The 25748-nt window shown below is 43.3% G+C and overlaps 1 protein-coding gene across 5 annotated transcripts in view; it reads right to left on the bottom strand.

Annotated features, from left to right (window-relative positions):
• The window catches only part of CDH13 (cadherin 13), a gene marked incomplete at its 3' end in the record, with an annotated part of 1171491 nt that overhangs the window by 226143 nt on the left and 919600 nt on the right, over window positions 1-25748 (bottom strand). For all 5 annotated transcript variants that reach the window (XM_081031360.1, XM_081031359.1, XM_081031358.1 and 2 more), the window contains one exon: window positions 21651-21829. In XM_081031360.1, the coding sequence (XP_080887486.1) occupies window positions 21651-21829 (179 nt within the window). The remainder of the gene's footprint in view (window positions 1-21650; window positions 21830-25748) is intronic.

Raw genomic sequence — 25748 nt, 5'->3', positions numbered from 1 at the left:
AACTTTTGCCAAAGAAAATTATTCCCTCATTGGTGTATCGTGTATGTTTAATATTCCATCAAACTTAGTCCACTTATCTCTACAATTTCAAATCATGCTGTATCATTTATGGGCCTTTTGCAAAAAGATTTCACAGGCAAGTGAAGTCCAATTGAGGGATGGTGTGTTTATCAGTTTCCTCAAAAGTCATCTAAATTCATATTTCACATTCTAAGATCTGTGCTGTGTTCTCTCCCCATCTTGGAGAGCAAATAATTACCCACATCCAACTCTCACTTCTAATATGAATAAAAAATATTCTTCACTTTATCTGTTCTAAACCAATATCCCTGAAGAATGTAAATATTTCACTCTTTTTCTTTTATTTCTTACAAAATAGCCCCAGGAGAAATCCATCAGACACATCTTAACCATCCATTCAGAGGGCTACTGGGCTGAGTCAAGAAATCAAATATCATTTGTAAAACAAAGCAAAAATACTTAAAAATCCATTAAAGCTGAGTTAATGACAGACACCGAGATGTGTGCTGACAGCACCCTCCCAGGCATCCTATACTCTGTCCAGGTTCCTGCCACCTGGCCACCCACCAACTGTGTGACCATGAGCAACTTATTTACCCTCCCTGAGCTTAGTGTCTTTCTAGGTACTGTGAAGAAAATAACAGTCCCCCAAACTCAGAGAGAGTCAGAATTAAATGAGATTTCATGGAAAATATTTAGCCCAATACCTGACTTATACCGAGTCCTCTATAAAAGTCAGTTTCTATTATTAGTATTATTTTTTATTGCCAAATAACGACTCTTTGATAATTCAAGTTTGTTTCGTTCCCTCTGACTTTCTAATCTTTGTCTGTATATGTTTACTTCCCTCTTCCAGGAACAGTCATCCTTTTTCTCTTCCTAGAAACCTTTTACTTACTCTCTAAGTCAGAGGGTTCACAAACTATGGTCCATGGGCCCAATCTGGTCCACCACCTGCTTTTGTAAACAAAGGTTTTATTGGAACACAGCCATGTTCATTTATTTATGTGCTGTCTATAGCTACTTTTGTGCTACGATGGCAAAGCTGAGTACTTGCCATAGACACCACACCCACCCCACGGGAGCCTGTAACAGACAAGCACACCCACCCATCTGTACACAGAGCGATGGTCTCAAATACACACTTTGACATGAGCCCTTAAATCTATACACCCATTAGCTGCACGACAAAGAAAAAAATACACTCAGATCCATGGGGACCCACACCTCAGCCCTCCATGGCACCTGTGCCTATTGGATGACACAGATGTCCATCTTAAATATTAGAGACCAGGAAGAAGACGGGATCTGGCGACCTGCCTGTCTTCATTTTGTTCTCCCAGAAGCAGACCCTGAGACAAGGATTTGGGTGTGAATAGCTTATGCAGATCGTGACCCCAAGAAACACAAGTGATGGAGTAGAAGAAGTGAGACAAAAAAAATGGAAAAAACAAAAGAAAACAATACACAGAGCAGAAATGTGCAGGTTACTGCTGTGGGAAACTGCAGTTCAATCCCACAGGGAGACTGGAGGCCACGTCTCAGAGCTGTGTTACTCAGAGAGTGAGGAAGGGGGACTCATCTACCAATTCTGTGGCTCACAGGTTGATGGCTTCTCCTTGAACATCAAATCCCAGAGCAGACGGAACAAGCTCCTGTGGTGAGAGGAAGTCTCCAGGAAGACGGCTGCAGGGACTAAGAAACCGACAGCCTTATACGGGAGTGGTGCCTGCTCCGGGGGCGGGAAGTGCCATCCACGGCCACTGCTACGGTGTTTCCCCGAAAATGAGACCGGGAAATAAGAAAATAAGACTCTCTTATACTAAGGTTTGCTCCAAAAGACGCATGAGGGCTTATGTTCAGGGGATGTCCTCCCAAAAGATCATGCGAGGCCTTATTTTCCGGTGAGGTCTTATTTTCGGGGAGACATGGTAGGTTATTTAACACAAGTCAGAGGGTTGATACTACTGCCATACTATAAAGCAGGTGCACGGGCTGCACGATTTATCTCTAGTTTCCCATTCCTTCTCCTCACTGCTCCCCTTTAGAATAAGTAAGTTGTTGGACCAGGGATACTAGAAGGAAATTACTGCCCTGATTTGGTAGACTCTACATTTACTAAGCAAAAATGTTTTTAAATTAAATGATAAGACTCATGGTCAGTTTTGATTTCAAAACAAGGATGTTTGGGCACGTTCCATTAGACTGGGTCAGGCAGTTCACACAGCTATGCCAATCGACTGTGTGGCATTAGATATTAATGGTTTAGCTCAGCTGAACATACCAATGACCTTTGGAAATGTATTCGAGCTTCTAATTCTCTTCCAAAGAAGCAACCAATTATCATTATTCTATTTTGAAGAATGGGATTAAGACTATACACTCCTTAGTGCTGCTTTTAAGCCCCTCTGAACATGCATGGCAAACATGCATTGCAAATACCATTGCTTCAAGTGTATTTGGCTTCAATTTCCTTAGATGCTACATGTACTTTTCATTCATTCAACCCTCTTTTGAGCTCCTAGCGGGAACAATACCACTTTGAAGGATGAACACATTGAAAACCTTTTGAAGAAGCCCAGAGTTGATGGAGGAGAGACCTACGATCAAAACAGTGCTTTTTCCTGTGATAACTACATGAATAGGACGTTAACTAATTTGTGTGCAAAAATGGAGAGGGAACAATCAATTCAGGCCAGGAGGGCTGGGAAGGCTCCATAGAGGAGATAGTCAAACCAGATCTGGAAGGGTAACAGGCGAAATGAGCAGCGATTTTAGCAAAGGTCACGTCACATGTGCATTAGTCATTCATTGGTAACAAATTACCCCAAACTTAGCCCTTTAAAGCAATGATAAACATTTATTATCTCACACAGTTCCTGTCATTCAGAAATTTCGAAGCTGCTTAGCTGGGTGATGTGGATTCCACATATCTCATGAGCTAGCCATCGAGCTGTTGGTGAGGCTATAGTTATCTAAAAGTTCGACTGGGGCTTGTGGATCTGCTTCTAAGATGGCTCAGTCACATTGCTGGCGAGTCGGCGCTGGCTGTGGCTCGGTGGCCTCAGTTGTTTGCCATGTGTCTCTCTCCACAGGGCTACTTGAGTGTCCTTACCACGTGGCCTCTGGCTTTCCCCATAGCGGAAAAGAACAAGAATAACTTAGACTGGGGAGTCACAAAGTGTCATTTCTGCTAGATCCTATTGGTTACACAGGTGACACCTGTTTAGTTTGGGAGGGGACTACATAAGAGCATGGATACCAGGAAGAGGGATCATTGGATGCTGGCTACCATACTATGCAAAAGTAAGAAGTACATTATCTTTGAAGGAAAGGGAAAATGTTCATGTCAGTGGAATGTGGGGTGAGTTAGGGAAACAGTGGCAGAAGATAAAATCAGAAAGCTTAAGTCAGGTTGTCGTTTAGACCAAGGACGTTAGACCAAGGAAACCATTGCACTTGCTGGTCTCTCCTCCATCTCATCTGTTGGCATTTGGATTAAGGCACCATAGGTGACTACAGCAGAAGTGGATTTTCTCTCAGCAATGAGTCCTTCCCTATGAACTGGCCTCCCAGAGAGATCGAGTTGTTCCACATCTTTGAGAGAATCCAGATTAGCTTTTCCACACCCTCCACTCTGACCAGCCTTGCTCCAGACCCAAACGAAGAGGTTGAGGCCCCAGAAGACAGTGACTTCTTCCCTCCTCTTTCACTTTCTATTTCTGCATGGCCTCATGCCTGTCTTGGTCTAGAAGGATTGCGAATCCCGTCTGCTGAGTGGAACAGCAAATCCTGACAACCTCTTTAAGCTCACACCGACCTGGGTGTGAATTCCACATCTACCCCTGTCCCTCTGCCCTTCAGTTTTCTCGCGGGGAATGCAGGAATAGCAGCACGATGGCACGGGCGGTTGAACGAATGAGTAAGATGAGGCATGTGCAATGTCTGGCGAAAGAGGCAAGCTTTACATAATCATATCAAGTCTGCAGTGCTTGGTCTTCTCTTCTGTTTCCCTGGTCTCATTAATCAGGGAGGAGTGTTTACCTCAAATGTATCAGCCTAACAAGAATTGTTCTCTTTTGGCAGGATTCTACCAAACACATTCCCTTTGGTGCTCGCATGTTGCTTAGTTTCTATAAAGTAATCATTAATGGTCTGTGAGGGGCCTGGGTGAGGAATTTGCATCAATTTCCATGGGCCTTTCAAAGTCAGGAGAGAAGCTTTCCTAAGACACAGCTGTGCATGACGGCCACCAAGGTGGGGTTGGGTCCAGTTATCCTGGGCTGTAGGCTCACACCTGCTAGAGGTTACAATGGTGACAACTGGGAAAGGAATTCATGTTTCTTTCAGGTGCCTTGGAAGGGGAAGTCTGGAATCGGGGGGCCAGATCTGTTTAAACTTAATTCTGAGACAGGGATACCTAAGTTTAAATCCAAGTTCAGAGTTTGGGGGAAGGTAGGATTATGTTTCCTGCTTTTTGCATGAGAATGAGAAGCAATAACAGAGATGGTGCCACAGTTGGGTGATTATGTCTATCCTCTCCTTTCTTCTTTCCCTTCCCCTCACCGTTTCTCTGCATCCTGGCTCCCCTTCCGCATAGGCAAACTCCTAAGAGTGATAAATGGGTGGCTTGTGAGCATGAACGGGTGGCTACATGTCTTCCCTTGACTTGTTAATTGGAACCAAGTAGTAAAACAGCAAAGTAGGACCATTGTGCAGAAGGAATTTTTTCTCGATACTATGATTTTACTAAAGACACTGTTGCTGTTATGGTTTTTGTGGCACCCACGCTCAAAGGAAGCATCATTATGCTGCTTCTGATTGTAGGTGGCAGCAGTCTGGGAGATGCTGTTTGGAGGATCAAAATTAGAATATCGAGGGGAGGGGGCAGATTTCGATGGCGAACATGGCCAGCAGGATAGCTCTCATCTTCTTCCAGTCGTCACAGAATTCCTTCTTCCTTGCTCTGGTCATGGCCTTGTCTTCTGGCACTAAGCATGTAGGTACTATGTTATAACTCTTTGTATTTGAGACTCACTAGGTCAGCTGAACATCTCAAACACTAGAATCATGACATTGATTTCTGCCACCCTGGCACCTGGTACAGAGTATGCCAGAGATGAGATGAGCTCAGTAAACACTGACAACTCAAAGTATCAATAACCCCACGTTTTCCTGATTTCTCCATCGAGATCATGGATGACCAATAACATGCAAGAGTGCCCCCGCTCCTACCTTCCACTACCAGAGAAGACATCATTAATCAACTACCGAAGAAACCAAACGCAACTCAGAATCCTTCCCGACACAGCACTCCAGGCAGCCACAGACAGCCTTCAGAGCAGGTGTATGAACCTCAAGCTATCTTTCACTTTTGATTGTGTAGCCTGTGGCTGCCTCTGCCGTTGGCTACAGGAACTACAACCAAACAGCGTACCACTCTAATCTAATATCCAAGTTGTTATTCCTTCTCTAGAACCAATTGTTGGACTGAAGCAGTGGATTCATTTGGGGGGCAACACAAACCCAAAGTTTATAATTCATTATCTGATGACTTTTCTCATTTCCTTTTCTATCAATTATGAGAATCATTGGAAGGTAGTGTACTGAAGTATCCTGGAGACCCATCATGTACGGGCTGTGATAGGCAGACACAGGCAAGGCAAAGGCACAGAGTGGCCTTCAAGTCACAATATAGTCACAGGGATATGAAATACAGTGTGGGGAATATAATCGATAATGTTGGAAAGACTATGTAGGGTGTCAGATAGGTCTGGACTTATCAGGGGGATCACGTCATAGACCGTAGATGCCTGACCACTGCGCTGTACACCTGAAACCGAAGGAGAATAATACTGAGTGTCAACTATAATTAAATATATATAGTCACAGGATATGGAATACAGCATAGGGAATAGAGTCAATGGTATTGTAACAGCTATACACAATGTCAGAGGGGCAGTAGATTGGGGGCCGGGTTTTCACTTTGTGAGGGGTGTAAAGGGCCAACTATTGAGTTGATTTGTACACCTAAACTAATAATAATAATAATAATAATAATAATAATAATAATAATAAAAAGCATGTCTCTGTCTAATGAGAGGGAGAGCAGGAGAATGAACCCAACACATGTGGGCTCTCCCACAGGGAAGGGGGAGAGTTAAGCAGGGGAGATGAAGCTTCTACCCGAATCATCTAAGCCGGGGTCTTGACCTTTTGTGTGCCATGAACACTTCGGGCCGTCTGATGAAGCATGTGGACCCCTTCTCAGACTATGTGTCAAACATAAAATAAACACACAGGATGACAATGGAAAACAATGATATCGAAATAAAGTTACCAAAATCGTAGTAAAACGAATGTGGTGGAACCCATGCTATGTTGTCAACTCATCAATAACAAAATCTCGTGTTAAATCTAGTAATTATATTAATTCCAAAGTGGTAGAGGGTGGGGGTAAAGTTTTGATATATCTGTCTCCACTGTGATGTGAGATGAAAACATCTGTGACTGTGGCTGTTAACAGCCATGGGAATGGCCCACACTGCCCTGTCCTGGTTTGCCTACACTCCCAAAGGAAGAAAATATATAATGGTTAATGGAAATAAACACGAAGTGTTTTTCTCATTTATGTTCATGCGGCCTTCCTTCACGAGTCTGTCCGTAGACTTCAGATTAGGATCCTAGCTCTAGGGAAAGTTACAGGAATTTATTTATTTATTTTTTTACAGAGAAGGGAGATTTTCCAGTAGGATTATTTTATTTTTTCATGCTTGATTTGAGGCTGAGTTTTCATTTTAAAAATTACATTCATGTGTTACCATGGGACTTATCTGGTGGGACACTAATTTCTTGCTTGTATGAATATATTCCCTATTTTTAAAACCATCACTATAAATAAATGTTATTTAAGAAAAACATTCCTTGGAGCCCATGTGCTTGTCATCCTGGGAGACCAGGTAATCTCGTTATCTGCTCTAACACCAGCGGCCATCAGGGCCCGAGCTCTGTCTGGGTGGCTGGTGGCAAGGACAAAGCTGTTATGTCCCTCCCAGCAGCTGTGTCAGAGAGCTCACACCTTACTCAGAAGGGACACGGCTCCAGGGGGCAGGGTCCCATCTTGCCAGAGCAGGGAACATCAAGTCCAGGTCATAAACGTCTGGCTCATTTTCTACCCCCATAGCCAAAGAAGTTGCTAGCAAAGCCTTGACCGTCCCCCTCCACCCTTCCAACAATAGGGACCTATGGCACCTGTGAAAGCTTTCTGACGGCATTGACCCTTTTCTAACGGGAAATTTGCCTGCACTCCCAAAGGAAGAAGATACAAAACTGTACTTAACGGTTAATGAAAATAAACATGAAGTGTTTTTCGCATCCATGTTCATGCGCCCTCCCCTTCCTGATGTGGTCCGTGCTTGTTCCACTCCACCCAGAACCGCGTGGGGCCAAGAGTCTAATTCGAGCATAAACTATTAGCAAGTTTATTTGGCCACAGACTCACGGCTCTCTTCATCAATCAGTTTTGTCGGTAACCAAGTCTATGGTTTGGTCTCCAGTTGTCCCATGTCTTATTCCCTAGGGGGCTCTAATTTGGGGAGGGGAAGGAAGGGCGCTATTCTTGAACTCCTAGCACCTCCACGCAACAGCATTTACTTGAATGAAGCAAGGCCTCATCTCACACCCTTTGCTTAACTAAAGGGGACGTGACCACTCTCATGAACGTATATCAAACACTAACTACGTGCAGGTCTTCGTGGGATGCAAAGAACCACGCTCCTGTGTAGACTCTGTAAAGCTGGGTTTATGCAATTAAAGCAGAACCAGCAGGCTCCGCTGTGCCCTCAATGAGAGCACATAGAAGCCACCTTCTGAAGGTGACGCTGGTATTTCCTTCCACCGACTCAAGTGGGCTGGATGGGTAGGATGGCAGCCACTCACCCATCCAGAGTGTTCCTGGGGTATCAATAGGTATGCCTTATAAAGATCTGGTCAAGCGGACTCCACCCCTGGTTAGAAGACTCTGTGTCATCCTCGAGTCTTATCATTATTTTATTATGGGTAACAATGACTACTATTGGTTGAGAGCTTTCTACGTGCCAAAGTTGATGCGTTTGACGTGTCATAACCTTCCATCCTCCAAACCACCAAAGTAGGTTGTATCAGTTTCCTATGGCTGCTGTAACAAACTATACAACGTAGTGACTTGAAAACAACACAGACTTAGTATCTTATAGCTCTGGAGGCCAGATCCAAAGTGGGTCTCCGTGGGTACCAGGTGTTGGCAGGGCTGTGTTCCTTCTGGAGGTTCTAGGGGAGAATTTGTTTCCTTGCCTTTTCCATGTTCTAGAAGCTGTCTACATGTCTTGGATTGTGGTCGCTTCCTCCCTGTTCACAGCCAGCCAGTGTAGCTTCTTTAAATCGTTTTCTCTGTGACGCTGACCTTCCTGCCTCCCCCTTATAAGATCCGTGTGATTACATAAGGCAAAAAGGGAAAATCCAGAATAATCCATGCATCTTAAGACCCTTAATCACATCTACAAAGTGCCGTTTGCCTTGTAAGGTAGCGTATTCACAGGCTCTAGGGATTAGGATGAGGACATTTTTGGGGGTCCCTTATTCTGTCTACACCACAGGTCATGTTATGAGCTCCTTTTTATAGGTGAAGAAACTAAAGTTCAGAGAGGTGAAGTGACTTGCCCAAGATCACATGGCTAACAGGATGCGGAGCCTGGATTCATCCTTAGGACTCTAGAATCCCTAGGCCCATGCGCTGAGCCATTACACTACACAGCCTTTCTAATGGGAGAGCCGAGGGAAACTGAGTCAAGCTCCCCAAATGTGTGAAGACGCTCAGAGCAAAGAACAAAGAAACCCCTGACCCAAGTTTATAAACTATAAGGTTGTCCTTTCGATGTCAAGATTTTCCCTTCACCATGGCCCATGCTTTTCTCTCAGGGGAGCAGACAAAGCAGAGGCTTTGGGGTCAAGTGCAGGTCATTGGCTCTCCAGTGTGTGAATCAGGCAGATCGTGTCAGCCATCAGAAACTCGTTAGCCCTATGGTAAAATGGGTGTGCTGATCTTGTGAAGTTGTTAGGGCCCTAACTTAACACCTGGCTGAAAAAATGGCTGCTGTCCATGCTATAGTTGTCCAACGCGAATATGGCATCCACTCCCTCACATAGATGAGATAAGCTGATACCAGGAAGAGGTAAGAGTCGAGAGCTCTCTCAATTCTTCCCCTTCCCCGAAATCTAGAGCCCCAGGAGACAGAAAAGTAGAATTAAGACCCAAGGAGTCTCCCACGGACAAGAAGAAGTCTGCAAAACAGTTTATAAGACATAGGCGAGAAAATACCTGAAGGAATTTGATTTGGGTTCCTATTTTTGTGGTCCATAACTGGAGATGCTGTTCATTGAATTTCAACAGTTCTTTCTACAGCTGCTCTTCGCAAAGGTCAAAAAGCAAAAATCATTTCCCATGGCTGTCTTCAAAACGCAGAAACACACACCACAATATGTCTATTAAGCTGCTTCTTGGAATTGGTAAAAGGAAAAGTAAGCAGCTGGTCGGTGTGCGTTCATTGTGAGGAAAACCACTGTTGTGGCCATGCCACTTAAAGCAATGAGAATGCTTATCATTTCAGGTGAGAACATTTTGACAAGATTTACCTCAATGCACCCTTAAAAAAACAGTTTTCCCCTTGACATTTGAAATGCATTGCCTGTGATCTTAGCAATATTGGCGGAAGCCATGATGCCTCGAATGACTCCCACTGCTCTGTCAAATAAACTGGCTCATGTAGAAATCAATCTCTGAACTCAAAAGCGACAGTTCTGCTGCCCCTCCATCCATTGGGGTGTGGTGTCTTAACCCGATATCCTCTGCTCTCAGGACCCAGGTACAACTGCTTTTGAAAAGGATGAACCGAATTGTGTTTTTATTACAATACCAAACAATACATGGTCACTGCACCCAAACGAGAGGATACAGGTAACTACTAGATAATAGCTAACCCATAGCCAAGGAATATTATCAATAAACTTTTGGCCTACGGAAAAACATAGCAAATAAGATATCCTCTTAAAATTGAAAGGAATGTGGATCCCAGGCATTTTAAGATGTCATCGTGTCTTGAAATGGTCTATTGTTAGTTTGCCTTAATCTAAGTGTTCTAGCTTCTGGACATTTCCCCTTAAAATTCTTTGCAATAGAAGTATCCACAGCTGTTGTAATAACCCAAGGTCCTGACTAGAAGCCAAGTGTGTTAAAGATAAGTGTGAAATAGCTACTTTCTAAATACTCTCAACCAACCTTTTTTTTCTTAAATGATAGTTGTTCTCAATATGGTAGGAACAAGGATTTTCCCTATTTTCTCCACCAGTTCAAAGCCAGACTAGACATTCTTTCTCAATTGGAGGGTATCTCTCCGACCAGGACTACAAACAGGGATGGGATTTAGAACAATGTTATTTAAGTAACTTGAAAAGCTGTCAATGAAGTTAAAACATGCCTTAACATGCTGATCCTGGTTCTTGCCTGATAAAGGGAAATAAACTGCTCTCTGAAAAAATGTTTTACAAAAAGAAAAACATTTTTAATTTTCTAGGGTATGCCACATAAAATAAGATAGAGAAATATAAAATGACAGAAAAACAGGACTCTAAATCCATCATCACCATGTATTTACTTATTTTTCACCATATTAAGAACAATAAAGAGAAAGAAAAAAAGAAAAAGCTTAGAGAATTAAATGTTTGTCAAATCCAAAGAGATAAATGTCTCTTAATGACAAACTTGTGTCTTTTGATTCAACATGTGCGAAGTAACTACAGATTGTCTCTTACTTTAAGAAGCACAAGAACAGAAGATACAAAACAGGCTGTTGTCTACCAATTTAGCTAACAACTTGGGGAATTTAGATTCAAGTGGTACCTCCTCATCTCTCTGCTTGATAAGGCTGAAAACCTCTTTGAATCAACAGCTCATCCTTCACCAAGCATTCTCATCTGCCTCCCAATGCCTCTGCTTGACTACTATTGATCTTCGTTCCTTTAGCTTACCAGCTTTCTCTCCAAGTCACAGCTCTGAGAACGCTGTATTTAACAGAGCTGTGCTTAATGCTTAAATACGGTTGGTGGCATTGCATTTACCGGAAGATATACCCATAAACCTTAGGATGACATTCGAAGCCCTTTGCAATCTTGTATCAACTTTCGGCCTTTTTCTGGTATCTCTCAATTCCCTGGTTTCTCTTCTAGGAACATATGAACATGCCAGGCCTTTGCTCATGCTGTCCCTCTCCCCACGGTGCCCTTCCCCCAACTTCTTCAGGGCAGGTTTCCATTCATCCATCAAGGCTTCGTCCGAACAGCTCCTATCTGTGTGGGTTTGCTGTTCACATGTCTTACCATACAGCTCCTTCTTTGCATCCCTGAGGTCCAGCACTGTCCCATTCACTCAGCAGACATTAGGAGGTGCTTCATACATATGTGTCAGCATTTGTCTCTGCATTCTGGCAGCTAGACTATCTTGGTGTTTCGCTACACTTTAAGAGCCGGCCAGATTCTCTGCTGTGTGGGCAGAGCATAAATGTACTTCTTGCAGGAGGAAAAAAAAAAAATCTCGCCTTTGCGCTGCTTCTTCAATCTCACTGTCTCATGACAATAGCTAATAGCAGCTAAGATTTACAGGGTGTGAGCGCTTGACAAATCTTATTTCGTCTTCCCAATAAGCCTCTGAGACAGGGACTGTGATCATCCTCACTGTGGCAGATGAAGAAACTGAAGCTTAGAGAGGTTAAGTGACCTACCCAAGTTCTCACAGTTGATCAGACATGGAGGTCGCTGTGAATCCTTAGAGTCTAAAGCCAGAACCCATAGCTCTCAGACCAGGTTTTAGCTAAGGTGAGGTCATACAAGGCGACCAGACACAGCTCTAGCTTTCATGGGCTGATGGGCCCACCTTGGAGGTGTAGGAGAGGTGGTGAGAGCTGCCCACAGGGCTCTAAGACTCATCAAGGTTTCCTGCTAGAATTGGTCTAGAATGGAGGAGTGAAGGAGGCCACAAAGGAAGGTTCTGCTCTCCCCATCTCTCACCCCATTGCCAGCAACAGGAATCCTTGCAACTGGATTTCAGCCACCCGGGGTTTAGTGTCCTGCCTGAGGAACGTCCCATTCCATGTTGTTCACAGACACAACAAAGCAAGTGCGATTCGCATAGGGTAGTTCGCCGTCTGTTTCATTTGCAAGGATAATTCGTTATTTTAAAACTAATAAGAATTTATTTACATCTACTTTCCCCCCCTCTATTTTCTCAGCAGCAAGTGATATAAAAAAAAAATGGAGGAAATTATCCCCAACAAAAATATTTATGAGTAAATAGCTCACAGAAATGGTGAGGCTGCTACTATCTAAATAATTCTGGTCCCACCCACCAAAACAAAGAAAGAGGATATTCCTGACAGCATGATTGAATCATGTGTAATTACTGCTAATGTTTTAAACATGACAATAATGAGAAAAGTATTAGCATTAGATCAGAGCGGCCTGAAAACATTTATTTTCCTGCAAGTATGAAGACTACTTCTAGCTTTCATTCGAGGCATGGGAGAAATGCTACCTCTTATTACTATTATTTTATTGTCAGGCAGCTTGACTTCATTATTATCATTTTCATAGATGTCTTCAATACGTTTCTGGAGGTGCAGCCTACGTGATAACATTTTAACTTAGATCATTTTGACCAAACACATAGTTCTCTGTCAACTTGCAGCCACACATCCAATTTCACTGACTATTTTCATTGACATTCTTCAGTTGTTTTCTTTTTCTGACATCTTCAAGGACTACTGAATCTTTCATAGAAAATAAATGCACATAAATCTAAAAATAAGTCCTTCTGTGATACTTACCATGGAAGGAAGGAAATTCTCTCTATTTTCACATTTGGTCTAGAAATTGGGGGCATTCTAAAGTTTCAGAAAATCCTTTACCAGCTGAAAATAGAAAATAAATTACACTCACAGTCCTAATATCTTTTATGGTATGTACATTTTTATGGGTAGACTATCACTTTCCTTAGATTATCTGGGAGATAATACATAATAAGATAAAGGCGATTTCAAACAAAGATAGAAAAGTGCTTGGCTCAAACTCCTTAAAAAGACTCCTGATACTTTCATAGCGAAAGAGTTAGGATCAAATTAAAAATTTTAAGGGCCTCTTTCAGAATTGTTTTCATTTGCAAAAAAAAAAAAAAAGAGAAAAGATAAAAGAAAAAGAACCCCCCACCCCCACACCCCCCAAAGTGACCATTAGTTACTCAGTAGTTGCAAATTGTGTCTGTGTTCAAAAAGTTGGCAGATTCGGCAATGAATTTCAGTCTAGTGACCAAGATGATCAACTAAATGAACAATCTATCAAATGTTAGGGATTTTTATCTGAATTTATTTTGTAGTGCAGTCAGACAAAGTTTAAAAACAGAGCTGTCAGAACGAGGGCCCGAGTATGGGTATAGAAAAGAATAAAACAGTGCTCCAAATGAAGCCAATTTTGCTTGGTGGGATACATGGCTCTTATTTTCTTCAAATGTTTCTTCAAATATTTAAGGAAGAGACACAGATCCTCACGCTCATCCTATTCTAGGGTATTTTTAGAGCCTAGGGAAGTTCCGGACACAAAGTAGGTGCAAGATGAATAAATCAGATTATTGGATGATTACAGAAGGGCAAGACTAAGCTTTCAACTAAAATAAAATCATTTCCTCTGTTTATATATCCATGCTAGGATGGGGGTCTTGCAGTAAGTTTCCAAATAATCTGTTAGCTGTTTACTCATAAATATATAAACTGGAGGAACATAGGTCATTCCTCCATCCATCCATCCATCCATCCATCCATCCATCCATCCATCCATCCAACAAATGTTTATAGATGCCTATTATTTACCTGTCATTAAGTTTGGCAATGGGACTACAGAGATGGGACAAAGATCCCAGGTCTCTCTCTTCAGGAGGTGTATGTTCAGGAATGGTTTCAGAAAAAGTAAACGGAAGAGCTTGTAAGGGAAAATGCACCGTGTTTCCAAGTGAAACTTGATACCTATTAACACCGAGCTTATAAGGCCAGGGCAATGCACGGTCACTGCAGCTGCTGTCACAACTCAGTTGTGAACCCGAGGAGCTGCAATAATAACCCAGCCCAGCATTAGCAAAAGTGAATAGATATGGCTCACAGAACAAAGTGAACATAGTCGGCACAATGTGGGGACATTCTTCTTATATCCATGACATGTGGGAAGCAACGATATGTAAAGTTCTCACCAGTAGTTGATGGGAACGGGAGCCTGGGTTATCATGAGCCATAGGAAGTGTGACAAATGGTAATGACTGTGTTTGCACAATGTTATTTGCAGCATGAGTGGAGGTTGTACACATCTTGCAAAGGTAATATAGTTGGTAGTGCAGGTGTCATTATCATAGTCATTACTAATAAGGAAATGGGCTCATAGAGGTTAAATGACTCGCCCAAGGTGACACAGCTGGCCAAGTGGGGAACTGACATTTCCCGGCATCATCTTGCAGAGTAAATTGCACATTAAAGGTATTCAATATGTGTTTTTAATAACTGTAGGTTGGAAAAGACATTACGGATATAACCTTTACTGGTTAACTGAATGACTTCTGTGAAATCCTACAAGGGCAGTGTATGTTTGAATACATCCCACTACGGGGAACTCACTACCCACTCTTGGCATATACTACTGCAACAAAGATAATTACAATGGTTCATGTTATTTAGAATAGACAATGTGCTTCACATATTTTGACACATCTAATCCTACCAATTACCCATTTGAGGTACATGCTGTTATTCCTATACTATAAATGAATAATCAAGGCACATAGAAGTCAAATAACTGTTATGGGTTGAATTGTGTTCCCACATAAGATATGAAGTCCTAACCCTCAGTACCTGGGAATGTGATATGTGGAAATAGGGTCTTTGCAGATATAATCAAGTAAAGATGAGGTCATCAGAATGGGTGCTAATCTGACGGGTGTCTGATAAGAAGACACAGACGTACACAGAGGAAAGACAATGCGAAGTCACTGAGTCAGACGAAGGCCATGTGAAGATGGCGGCTGGGATCAGAGTGACGCATGGATCAGCCAAGGAACACCAAGGATGGCTGGCAACACCAGAAGCTGGGAGAGGCCGGAAGGAGCCTCCCCTAGAGCCTTCAGAGACAGCATGGCCTGCTGACACCTGGATTTCAGACTCTGACCTTCTCAGCCACCTGGTTTGTGGCACTTTGTTACAGCGGTGGTAGGAAACTAATATGCTCTCTTAGGTCAAAAACCAAATAAATGAAGGAGCCAGGTTCCCTCCCTCCTAAGTCTTAAGCACACTGAAACACACGTGGTCTCCACAGGTGAGGGGTTCTCCAACTTGCTACACATTTGAATCACATGGTTTTTTTGTTTGTTTTTAAACTACTGATGTCTGAGACTCTGATTTGATGGATCCACGCTTCCATTGCAGCACCGGGATTTCTAAAGCTCTTTGGCAAAGTTTGAGAACCACCGTTGATTGCACCTTTCACCACCTGGGGACCAATCGGAACAAATGCATGTCCTCTTTCCAAAGGCTGGCCCTCCTAAACACAAAGACTGCCCTCCTGTGCCCCCTGAGGCCCTCTTTTCCAAGCTGTACAGCCCCCAGGGGGCCCACTGTTCAAATCAGGAGCTCAGTCAATGGTGCTGTCCCACAGGACCCCTGAATCACGGTGCCTGCAAGCGCACCCGTTTGGGGGGAAAGCGGCAGGACAGGTTAACCTTGAACATAGTGGCAAGCTGAACTGACCCACTGTCACTCCCACTGTCCATATCATTCTCCACATAGTCCTGGTGTTTTACCCAAGGTCACTGCTCCGTGGAGGATAAACATCTTATGGAGAATTCTCTTCTCAACCCACCCACTGGACGGCATCTGTTGGGCAGTGCTAGCCTGTCAAATGGGCAGCCAAGTTAGCTGCCGATCGTGGTGAAGAGGGAGAGGGAGGCAGTCAATTAGGGGTGCTCAAAAGGTGGAGAAAGTGGGTGAGCTGCCTTCTAGCATTTTCACATTACCCAGAGTGGGTGAGAGATGGGTGGTTTCGTTCTCTGCTCTGTGTGTGTATTCAGGGTCCAGAGGCTGCACACCAGGAAACGAAAAGAGAAGCAGTGCCAGCCGATCTGGACCCTCGTTACCCTGCCAGACAGTGGCCTGTGCACACAGAGATGTCATACATTTCATGCTTCCTGCCTTTCTCTCTTCCTCACATCCTTCCTTCCATTCCTCAACAAAGTATTTTTTGAGCAGCTTTCCTGTTCTAAGGACTGGCAATATGTCAGGGAATGAGCTGGACACAATCCCTTTCCTCCTTGAAGTATGGAGAAGAACAGATCAGTTCAGTGCACCTGCCTCATTTGGCCCCACGTGGGTCATCCAGGGGAGCGAGGGTGGGAAGAAGAAAGGCCGGCGATCAAAATAGGAACATACTATAAGCAAAGCAGGGGAATTTTAGGGCAGTGAAACTACTTTGCATGATACTATAATGGTGGGATATATATCATTATACATTTGTCCAAACCCACAGAATGTATACCACCAGGATATAACCCTAATGTCACTATGGATATTGTGTGATAACAGTGTATCAATTTAGGTTCATCAATTGTAAGAAATATACCAGGGGATGTTGATCGCCAGGGAGGGGGTTGTACGGTAGGGGGCAGGGTGTACTTATGGGAACTCTGTACTTTCTGCTCAATTTTTCTGTAAGCCTAATACTGCTCTAAAAAATAAAGTCTATTTAACAAAGAAAAAAAAATAGGAACATACTGCCATTATGGAAAACAACAGGAAGGTTCTTCAAAACATGAAAAATAGAACCACCTTATGACCCAGCAATTCCACTTCTGGGTATTTATCCAAAGAAATCCAAAACACTAATTAGAACAGATATATGCACACCTATGTTAATTGCAGCATTATTTACAATAACCAAGGTATTGAAGCAACCTAAATGTTCACTGGCAGACGAGTGAATAAGAAGTGGTATATATATATACCACACACACAATGGCATATTACTCGGCCATAAAAAGAATGAAACCTTGCTCTTTGAGACAACATGGATGGACCTAGAGGGTATTATGCTCAGTGAAATAAGTCAGGCAGAGAAAGACAAACATCATATGATCTCACTTATATGTGGAATCTAAAAAACAAAATAAATGGACAAACAAAACAGAAACAAATTCACAGATACAGAGAACCAACCGATGTTTGCCAGATGGGAAAGGGTGTTGGGGGGCAGGGTGAGAAAGGTGGAAAGGATTAAGAAGGACAAATTTCTATGTATGAGAGTAGTCACAGGGGTGTACAACACAGCACAGGGAATATTGCCAATAATATTGTAATAACTACGGACGGTGTCAGATGGGGACTAGACTTGTCAGGGTGATCACTTCATAATTGGCCACTATGTCATACACCTGACACTAATATAATTCTGTATGTCAACTCTAACTGAAAAATAAATTTTAAAGAGATCTTTTACTTGCATCCTTGACTGTCCTCATTGACAAGCTTTATTACAAAGTAACTATGTGAGAGGCAGGGGAGGTACACCGGCAAGTTCAAAGGAAACTGTGCCTGACGCCTCCCTGAAGGCTGTCATCTCTCCGCTGGGTAAACATGCCTGCTGGGGTCCTCCTTGGGCATGTACTCATGAAAGGAAAGGTACTAAATGGAAAATCCAAATGAAAAATGTACATCGTACCGTGTTTCCCCGAAAATAAGACCTAGCGGGACAATCAGACTGGGAATATAATATAATATAATATAATATAATATAATATAATATAATATAATATAATATAATACTGGGTCTTCTATTAATTTCTGCTCCAAAAGACGCATTAGAGCTGATTGTCCCGCTAGGTCTTATTTTCTGGGAAACATGGTATCAACTGAGTGCATGTCAACCAGCGTGGGGAGGAGGGTTTCCGGAGCCTTCGCTCCCAACAAAGTGAAGGCCGGAGAGGAGCAAACCATTTGTACAATCTCAGGGGCCCCAGTTCTAAAGGCATCCCTGACCTATTTGTTTACAATCACTAATCTCAACACCCAAACATATTACTTGAGGCACCGTGAGTAAAGACAGGGAGACTAAACTTTATATCAGTTTGACTCTAAAGCGGTGTGTAGGGCTCCTCCAATGGAATATTTTCTTGCAAAGGAGTGGTGCAAAAAGCTGTGCGGTCCAGGAGCAGATGTTTAAAACCACGGCTAAGACAGGATACTTACTCCGAAGGCCTTCAGAAATAATGAAAAAAAATTCTACAATCCTGCTGAGGGAACCTCTTATACGCACATGAATGGGAGGAAAGGAGCAGTGAGATGAAAGCATTGCAAACTGCAGGAAACCCCAATTGGAAGTCTGTCTGATGTACAAGTTCTGTCCCTTTAAAGATGAATAACTTGGAGTCACACTTTATCCTTACAGCAAACTTGCCAACAAGAAACATAGACACAGACAATAGTTTAGTGGTTACCAGAGGGTAAGGGGGGTGGGACGGTGGTAGATGAGGGTAAGGGGGATCAAATATATGGTGATGGAAAGAGAACTGACTCTGGGTGGTGAACACACAATGTGACATGTAGATGATGTAATACAGAATTGTACACCTGAAACCTATGTAATTTTACTAACCATTGTCACCCCAATAAACTTTAATTTAAAAAAAAAACAAAAAACAAACCACAGCCGAGAGAAAAATGAAAAAAAGACGCTACAGCAGCACTAGGTAATAGGTAAGGCTTGCGTAAATCCGGGCACGTTGCCTTCCTTCCGATCACACTGATATTGCCTGGGTCAGCAATGAACTCTGGAAACCCTCACAGAAAAGTGACACTCTTCATTCATTTTCATTGATTTTTCCAATTGTGGTTAAATTGTGTTTGTCTTTTTTTTTTTTTTTTTTTTTTTTGTGGAGCTGTTCATGTATGTGGCTAGAAATGCTTGATTCAACTCCCATCATTATGTACTTATTGCAACTTAACCAAAACCCAAATGAAAAGATAATGAGCTCAAAACACATCTGTTGCCAAAATAAACCTTAAAAAATTGAATCATCCATTATATTATCATTTTGATTTATAAATAGACACAAAACATGTTCTATCAGTAAAAAGAGAAGCTGAGATGGAGAAATCACTGCGTTTTATCTCTCCCTTGTAAGAATTTTCAGGTCCTTTGGGAGAATTAGCAAGCTGGTGTGTGTGTGTGTGTGTGTGTGTGTGTGTACACGCACATGCATGCTGGGTGTGGAATAGAGAGCTGGAAAGGCATGACTTGCCTCCAAAGAAGATAATATGGCAGTCAGACAGTCATATAATAGGGGGTGTTAGAAAGAGAATGGAAGACAAAATGAAGGAAATAGACTCATTCCGTTTTTTTTTTCCTGCCTTCCTATTTTTAACTAGAAACAATTACATTTTCCAAGTGACACCACAGTTTCAAATGCAAATTTCATTCTCACCCTCCCTTCCAATGAGCTCCCATTTCTAGCTACTGTTTCCCACCCCTCAAGTGTAAAATTTTAGTGTCATTTCCAACTCATTTTGCCTATATGCCAAAAACCATATAATTAGGATTTTAGGAGTGCTCAAACTCTGCTAGGCAGTGGGGATACATACATGCATATGAGCTCAGTCTGTGTTCTCAAGTAACTTACAGTGTAGGCCAGCGTTGCCCAATGGAACTTTCTATGATGATGGCAATTCTGCATCTGTTCTGGCCAAGACAGTAGCCAGTAGCCACACAAGGCTGCTGAGCACTGGAAATGTGTTGGGTCCGACCGAGAACCTGATTTTTACAGTTTAACTTCAGTTACTGTAAATTAAAATTTAAATGACTACACATGACTAGCGATCATTGCACTGGACCACACAGGTCTAGACAAGGAGGAAGGGGATGTTTTTTAAAGAGACAAATGACAATTTAAAGGGGCATATGGTGGGGGGCGGCTGAATGGCTCAGTGGGTTAGCGTGCGAGCTCTCAACAACAAGGTTGCAGGTTCAATTCCCGCATGGGCGGGTGGGCTGTGCCCCCTGCAACTAAGGTTGAAAATGGTGACTGGACTTGGAGTTGAGCTCCGTCCTCCACAACTAGATTGAAGGACACGACTTGGAGCTGATGGGCCCTGGACAAACACACTGTTCCCCAATATTCCCCGATAAAAAATTAAAGAAAAATAATTAAAATAAACTAAAATGTCATGTGATGGGTATAGGTAAGTACAAGTGGAAATTAAAGGAAGAACAAGACTGTGGAAGACTCAGGGGGAGGAGGATGGCTTATTAGGGGAGGTAAATCGAGCCCCGATTCTTGTGAGAAGCTAAACCGTGGAAAGTGGAGAGGAGAGGAGAAGGCATTTCTGATCCAGTTTGTTTAATCAAAAACACCAAGGAGAATGTGCACAGGACCCGTGAGGGAAACTCAGGGTTACTGCAGGGCACATGGTACTTGTGAAAGGTCAAGGTTGCTACAGGGGGTCATGCCTGTGGCGTGATGCCACGTTGGGAGCAAGGAATTCCAGGATGGGAGCAGATCTGGGTGGGCAGAGGGGATGATGGAAGGATGGATGGGTGCGAATCCCCAAGCTGCTTTGGTGTGCTGTGTCTGAAGAGTCAAGAGGCTGTCCCTGAAGTGGGCTACAGGATACACCTGAAACTTGAAGGCAGGGCCAGGGGAGCATGTAGGGGGAGACATACTTGGGGCAGGAGCACATGTCCCACCTAAATGGGACAGGTGCCACCAGCTCCATCTGACTGTTATATCTGATGCTACGAACGGTCCACATGTGGAAATTGGGTCCCACATTTCCAGAATTTCTGATTTTCGGAAAGGCTGGAAGGTGGAATTTTAAAAAAAGGAATATATAATATAAATATTTGGGCATGGAATCTAACATGAAAACTTGAAAGTACCCCGGGCAAAACCAAAGAGCAACAGTGTGAACTGACTGAGGTCTGCATGCCACCCGTTTATGACATCCGACCTGTAAGACGTCTCACAGAGACAGCCTAACGGGGAGAAAAAGCAGAGAGTGAAGGAAGACACCGGGTCTAGGGGAACCCAGTGGTGCATGCAGCACAGCGCTTGGGAAAGAAACAGAGTCGAAGCAACCTGACTCTGAGAAGGGCGGCGTCATTGACCTTGGGCCTCACTGAGCATCAAAGCCACCTCCCTCCCTTCCTTCACGCCTCCCTCTCCCTCCTGGCAGAAAGGTAAGGAGAGGAATTCACAGTCACGAGAGCTGCAAGAGTAAATGGCCAGGGAGGAAACAGAGGGAGCTTGAATTCATTCAAATAATTCTAGATGATCTGACCTTTTATCGTGTGTGTATGTTTTTTGTTTGGTTGGTTCACAAAACACCCCATTTTCTTTCAGAGGTTCTTCCCACCCAACATGTGTACACAGCTCATTTCCATCTTTACCATATGAAGCCCCACACCTTCCCACTTGTGACAGCGATATTGTATTCTCATGAAGAAGAAGATGTGTGCCTTGAACTCACCTCCCGGTCCAGCAGTGCCGGTGACACCACGGTGACAATGTCTCCTTTTTCAGGATCGATGTAGAACATGTTGGGAGACGGCTTGTCAGGAGTCTGCTGACGGATATTATACCGTAGGAGGGCATTATCTGTGGCTGGGTCGTCCGCATCGAAGGCTGCCATTCGCATCACCGTGGTCCCTAAGGGGGCACGACAGAAGGACAAGACACGGTCACTCGGGGGACAGCAACAGGCAGAGCCCCTGTTGCCCACCTGGGCAATGGCACTGAAGTGATATGCCAGTCACTTTCCAAATTAAACGTGCAGAGCATGTCTCCAGCTCTGCTATGTTCTAGCTTTTCTTCCCCCCTCCTTCCCTGCTCCACCACGTTCAAAGATCTGAAATAAAGACATCTTTGCTAGTCAGCAGATTGATAGCTTAATTTTTCCATCTGCTGATACGTTGTTCATTTTCATGGGCTTCCCTTCCATTGTGGATGTGGCTCTGTGAGAATGGCCTTCATTTTAAAAGCTCTTCTTGAATGCCTACTACACGTGGGGCGCTGGGCTGGGAGTTGGGGAAATAGAGGTGCAAAAAGGCCCTTTCCGTGGTGTCCTGCCAGTCAGTGAATAGTAGGAGAGAGAAAGAGGAAAGCACATAAAAAGGTAAAAATAATGAAGCATATCCAGGTCAGTGAGAGGGGGCATTATGAACACAGAGGAGAATGACCTCATCTAACCTGGCATTCAGAAATGGTCCCTGGTGAAGACATAAAGGGGTGAATAGGTGAAAGCAATAGGAAAAGATATTCCAGGTAAAGAAGCATTAGCAAGCATCAACTGAGCACCTTCTGTGTGGCAGCCACGGTCCTAGGCACATTAGCTACAAAGACAATATGAAGATGAGGGTGACCAGTGTCAAGGGTTGATAAGGGTATCGAATACCAGGTCTTGTTCACACAGCTGATATGAAGGAGAACCCATATAGGCACTTTTAAGGACAACTGAGCAGCAAAAAAGTGCATTCACCCTCTTGGCATCTACCCTCCAGAAACACGAGATGGGTTTTTGAAAAGGTGTTCATGGCAGGAGTATCCATCATGGTGAAAAACTGGGAAACAGCCCAAGTGTCCAACAACAGAGGAATTGCTAAAATGATGGTATCCCCACACTAAGAAATATTTTGCAGCAGTTTATAAAAGGTTGTAGATCTAATGTGTGCTAGCATGAGGGCTCTCCGAGATAGTTCAGTGAAAAATATCAAGCTGAAGAACGTTGTGCATAGTATGGCACCATTTTTGTGAAACTGCCTGCACACAGAAAATGCCACAATCCTTTTGGCATCTGCTTTGCTGGAAGAGTGTGTGTGTAATTACACAGATGAAGGTCAATAAAGGTTATGGTGGTTAAATCTGGGAAAGGAGAGGGGACTTGGATGAGCGACAGTGACAAAGGAAGATGTTGGTTCCATCGGTAATGTTTTGGTCATTTTTGCAAGGAGAATATATTGCTTTAGCCATTAAAATTTAATTTAAAAGGGTCATAATTATAAGCACTGATAGAAGCATGGCTTAGAGCAGAAATCAGACACATTTGGCTGCTGGTCTTAAGGATTGTAAACCATCACACGTGGCTCAGGATGAGCTGACCAATCATTATTTTTCATGGCAGTTTAGTCTTCTATGAATACAGAGCCCCACCTTCTGATTCTGAACCCTTCTGGACCCACAAAGTGTGACCTGACTGGTAAGAGACGAAAGCAGTAGACCTGTAGTTCCCAGCAGGAATATCCATACACAGAAAATACTGAAGCTTAAAGGAAACACAGCATTCACCTAACTCAGCCACTCTCCCGGCATGCCTTTCACGTAGATAACAGTGCTTCTCAAACCATCAGAGCCAATGTTTTTTCCCATGATCAGAATCAGGTTATCAGCCAGTAGGTCTGACTGATCAGACAAACACCAGGGAATCGAACCGCCCTCCGGTTGGGTGAATATGTTAAGCAGTCCCGGTTAATTTCATCAGTGTTGCCATTAAGGCAGATGCATCAAGATGCATTTTCTGTTCTATCTTGTTTCTTTGTGAGATGTTTGCAGGGCAAACTCATGGGTCCAATGCAAGAATGTAAAATTCTTGGTATGTGCAGGCCTCTTGCCTTTGGAAGATATCAGCAAACCATTTGGCATTCTTTCCCATGAAACCACACTATGGAATCAGGGTTCTTTCTCAACCCAGTGGTCCAGGCCAGCCACTCCCAATCCATCAGCTTACTGTGAAAAGTGACACTTCCTTGCCTTCCTGGTCTAGTGGGGATCTCTGTCAGAAATCAGAGGCAGCTTTAAGGCCCACAATCTCACCCAGGGACATGCTAAGTGAGATCTGTGTGGCCAAAGGCCTGGAACGAGGCCTCATACCATCAATGCCACACCAAACAGTGTCTGGTTGAGTGTGCCATGACCCAGTGTCTTCCACTTTGTTAGTGTCTAATGAATGTTTGATTGATGGAAACTGTGTCCCATTTAATTTGCCTTTCACTGAAGTCAGAGACGAACGAAGAAAAGTATGCAAATGAAGTCATCGTGGCTTTCATGCATGAAAATAATTAGAGGGAGAACAAAAAAAAGACCTCTGCGATTGACAAATTTTCGGTTTTCACCAGGAGATTCATTGATAATGTCTTTTCTGGTTGTTAGTTTTTTACAGATTTGATAACATGATATAAGAAAAGGTTATCCTGGAATATCCCCAAGGGTACACAGAAATGTTTTTTTATTTTAATGAATTGTTAGAGAGCAAATGAACCCGGTCTTAAACTCTCCCTTGACTTAACCCAGATATGAATGCAACCTGGATTTACTTCTGAGGTCCACCTCTGTGGAGACTGAACAGTACCTATGTCATGCAAATAGGTCTGCAGAATTGAAGAAAATGACTTTAAGATCACATGTCTAGGTTCTGGTCTTCATTATGTGAACTTGGGCATGTTATTTAACCCTGTCCCCCAAACCTCGATTTCCTATTTATAACATGAGCACGTTATTAACACATTTCCTTTGGTCATTGTACAGATTTAATATATTAAGTGATATATTAAAGACCTTGGTACGGTGCCTGGTCCACTAATGTTCTGAGGAGGACGCCTTGTATTATCTGATCTGCAGTGCAGGTGATGGCCTCAGACAAAGAAACTCAGAGTGTAATTGTCTGTGGAACCCAGAACCCGGCATGGCAGATGGCCCTGCCTCACCTTCTCTCTTCCACCTTGCCCATGGCCATCTTAGTTTCTAGATTTGGGTTTCTGTTATGGAGATCACACCTCTATTCTAACACACACACACACACACACACACTCATACACATCTTACAGTGTACACTGCTTCTCCATGTGGCATTCTAGTCTTCCTGTAGGATCACAGCTCTATCCTGAGTCCCCATCCATTTGTTGGGTTCAATATCTTGTTCTTGCCAGCCCCTCCCCTGAGGCTGGGTCTTCTCTTTCATACTTCCAGGTTCTACCATGGCTGGATAAACCTCTGAAAGTAGTATTTCTAACCTGTAGCCAAGGAACTCTGGTTCCATGGGCTCAGCAGAGAAACATGTGGGAAATGTGCCATCACCCCAGTTAAGCAGGTTTCCCTCTTGGAGGACTTCTTAGTGCTCTTAATAAGTAAATGCATGTGGAAAATCTCCGAGAGAGAGCAGAATCTGTGGTGTTTCACACACTTCTCTGTTGATGAACCCCTTCATTTAAAGAACATCTTTATGTGATGGGCCACTTGGTCCTAAATGTGAGCTCTTGGAGGGTACAGATGCTTTGTTCCTCTTCGTAAGCTCAGTATCTGACACAGAGTAGGTCCTCTACCAGTTGTCTGAGTAGAATTGCATTCTTGTAATTCACTGTTGCTTTGCCTTATTCCACACTGACTAGAAGCCATGGATAACTTGTCTATTGAGAAGAGGGGACAATGTTGTCTGGGCATTTTTCACTACCTAGCATGCTTCCTACCTCCTCTGAGCTCTTCTTTGCCCCCTGGAGGCCCTTGTTGGAACTCAGCAGTCATACACCAGTTCCAAGGGGTGGGCTGCTATTCAGCAGGTAAACATCAAGACAGCTGA

The sequence above is a fragment of the Rhinolophus hipposideros genome (genome assembly GCF_964194185.1).
Source record: "Rhinolophus hipposideros genome assembly, chromosome: 21".
NCBI lineage: Eukaryota > Metazoa > Chordata > Mammalia > Chiroptera > Rhinolophidae > Rhinolophus > Rhinolophus hipposideros.
This window is presented reverse-complemented; position numbering and strand designations above follow the sequence as displayed.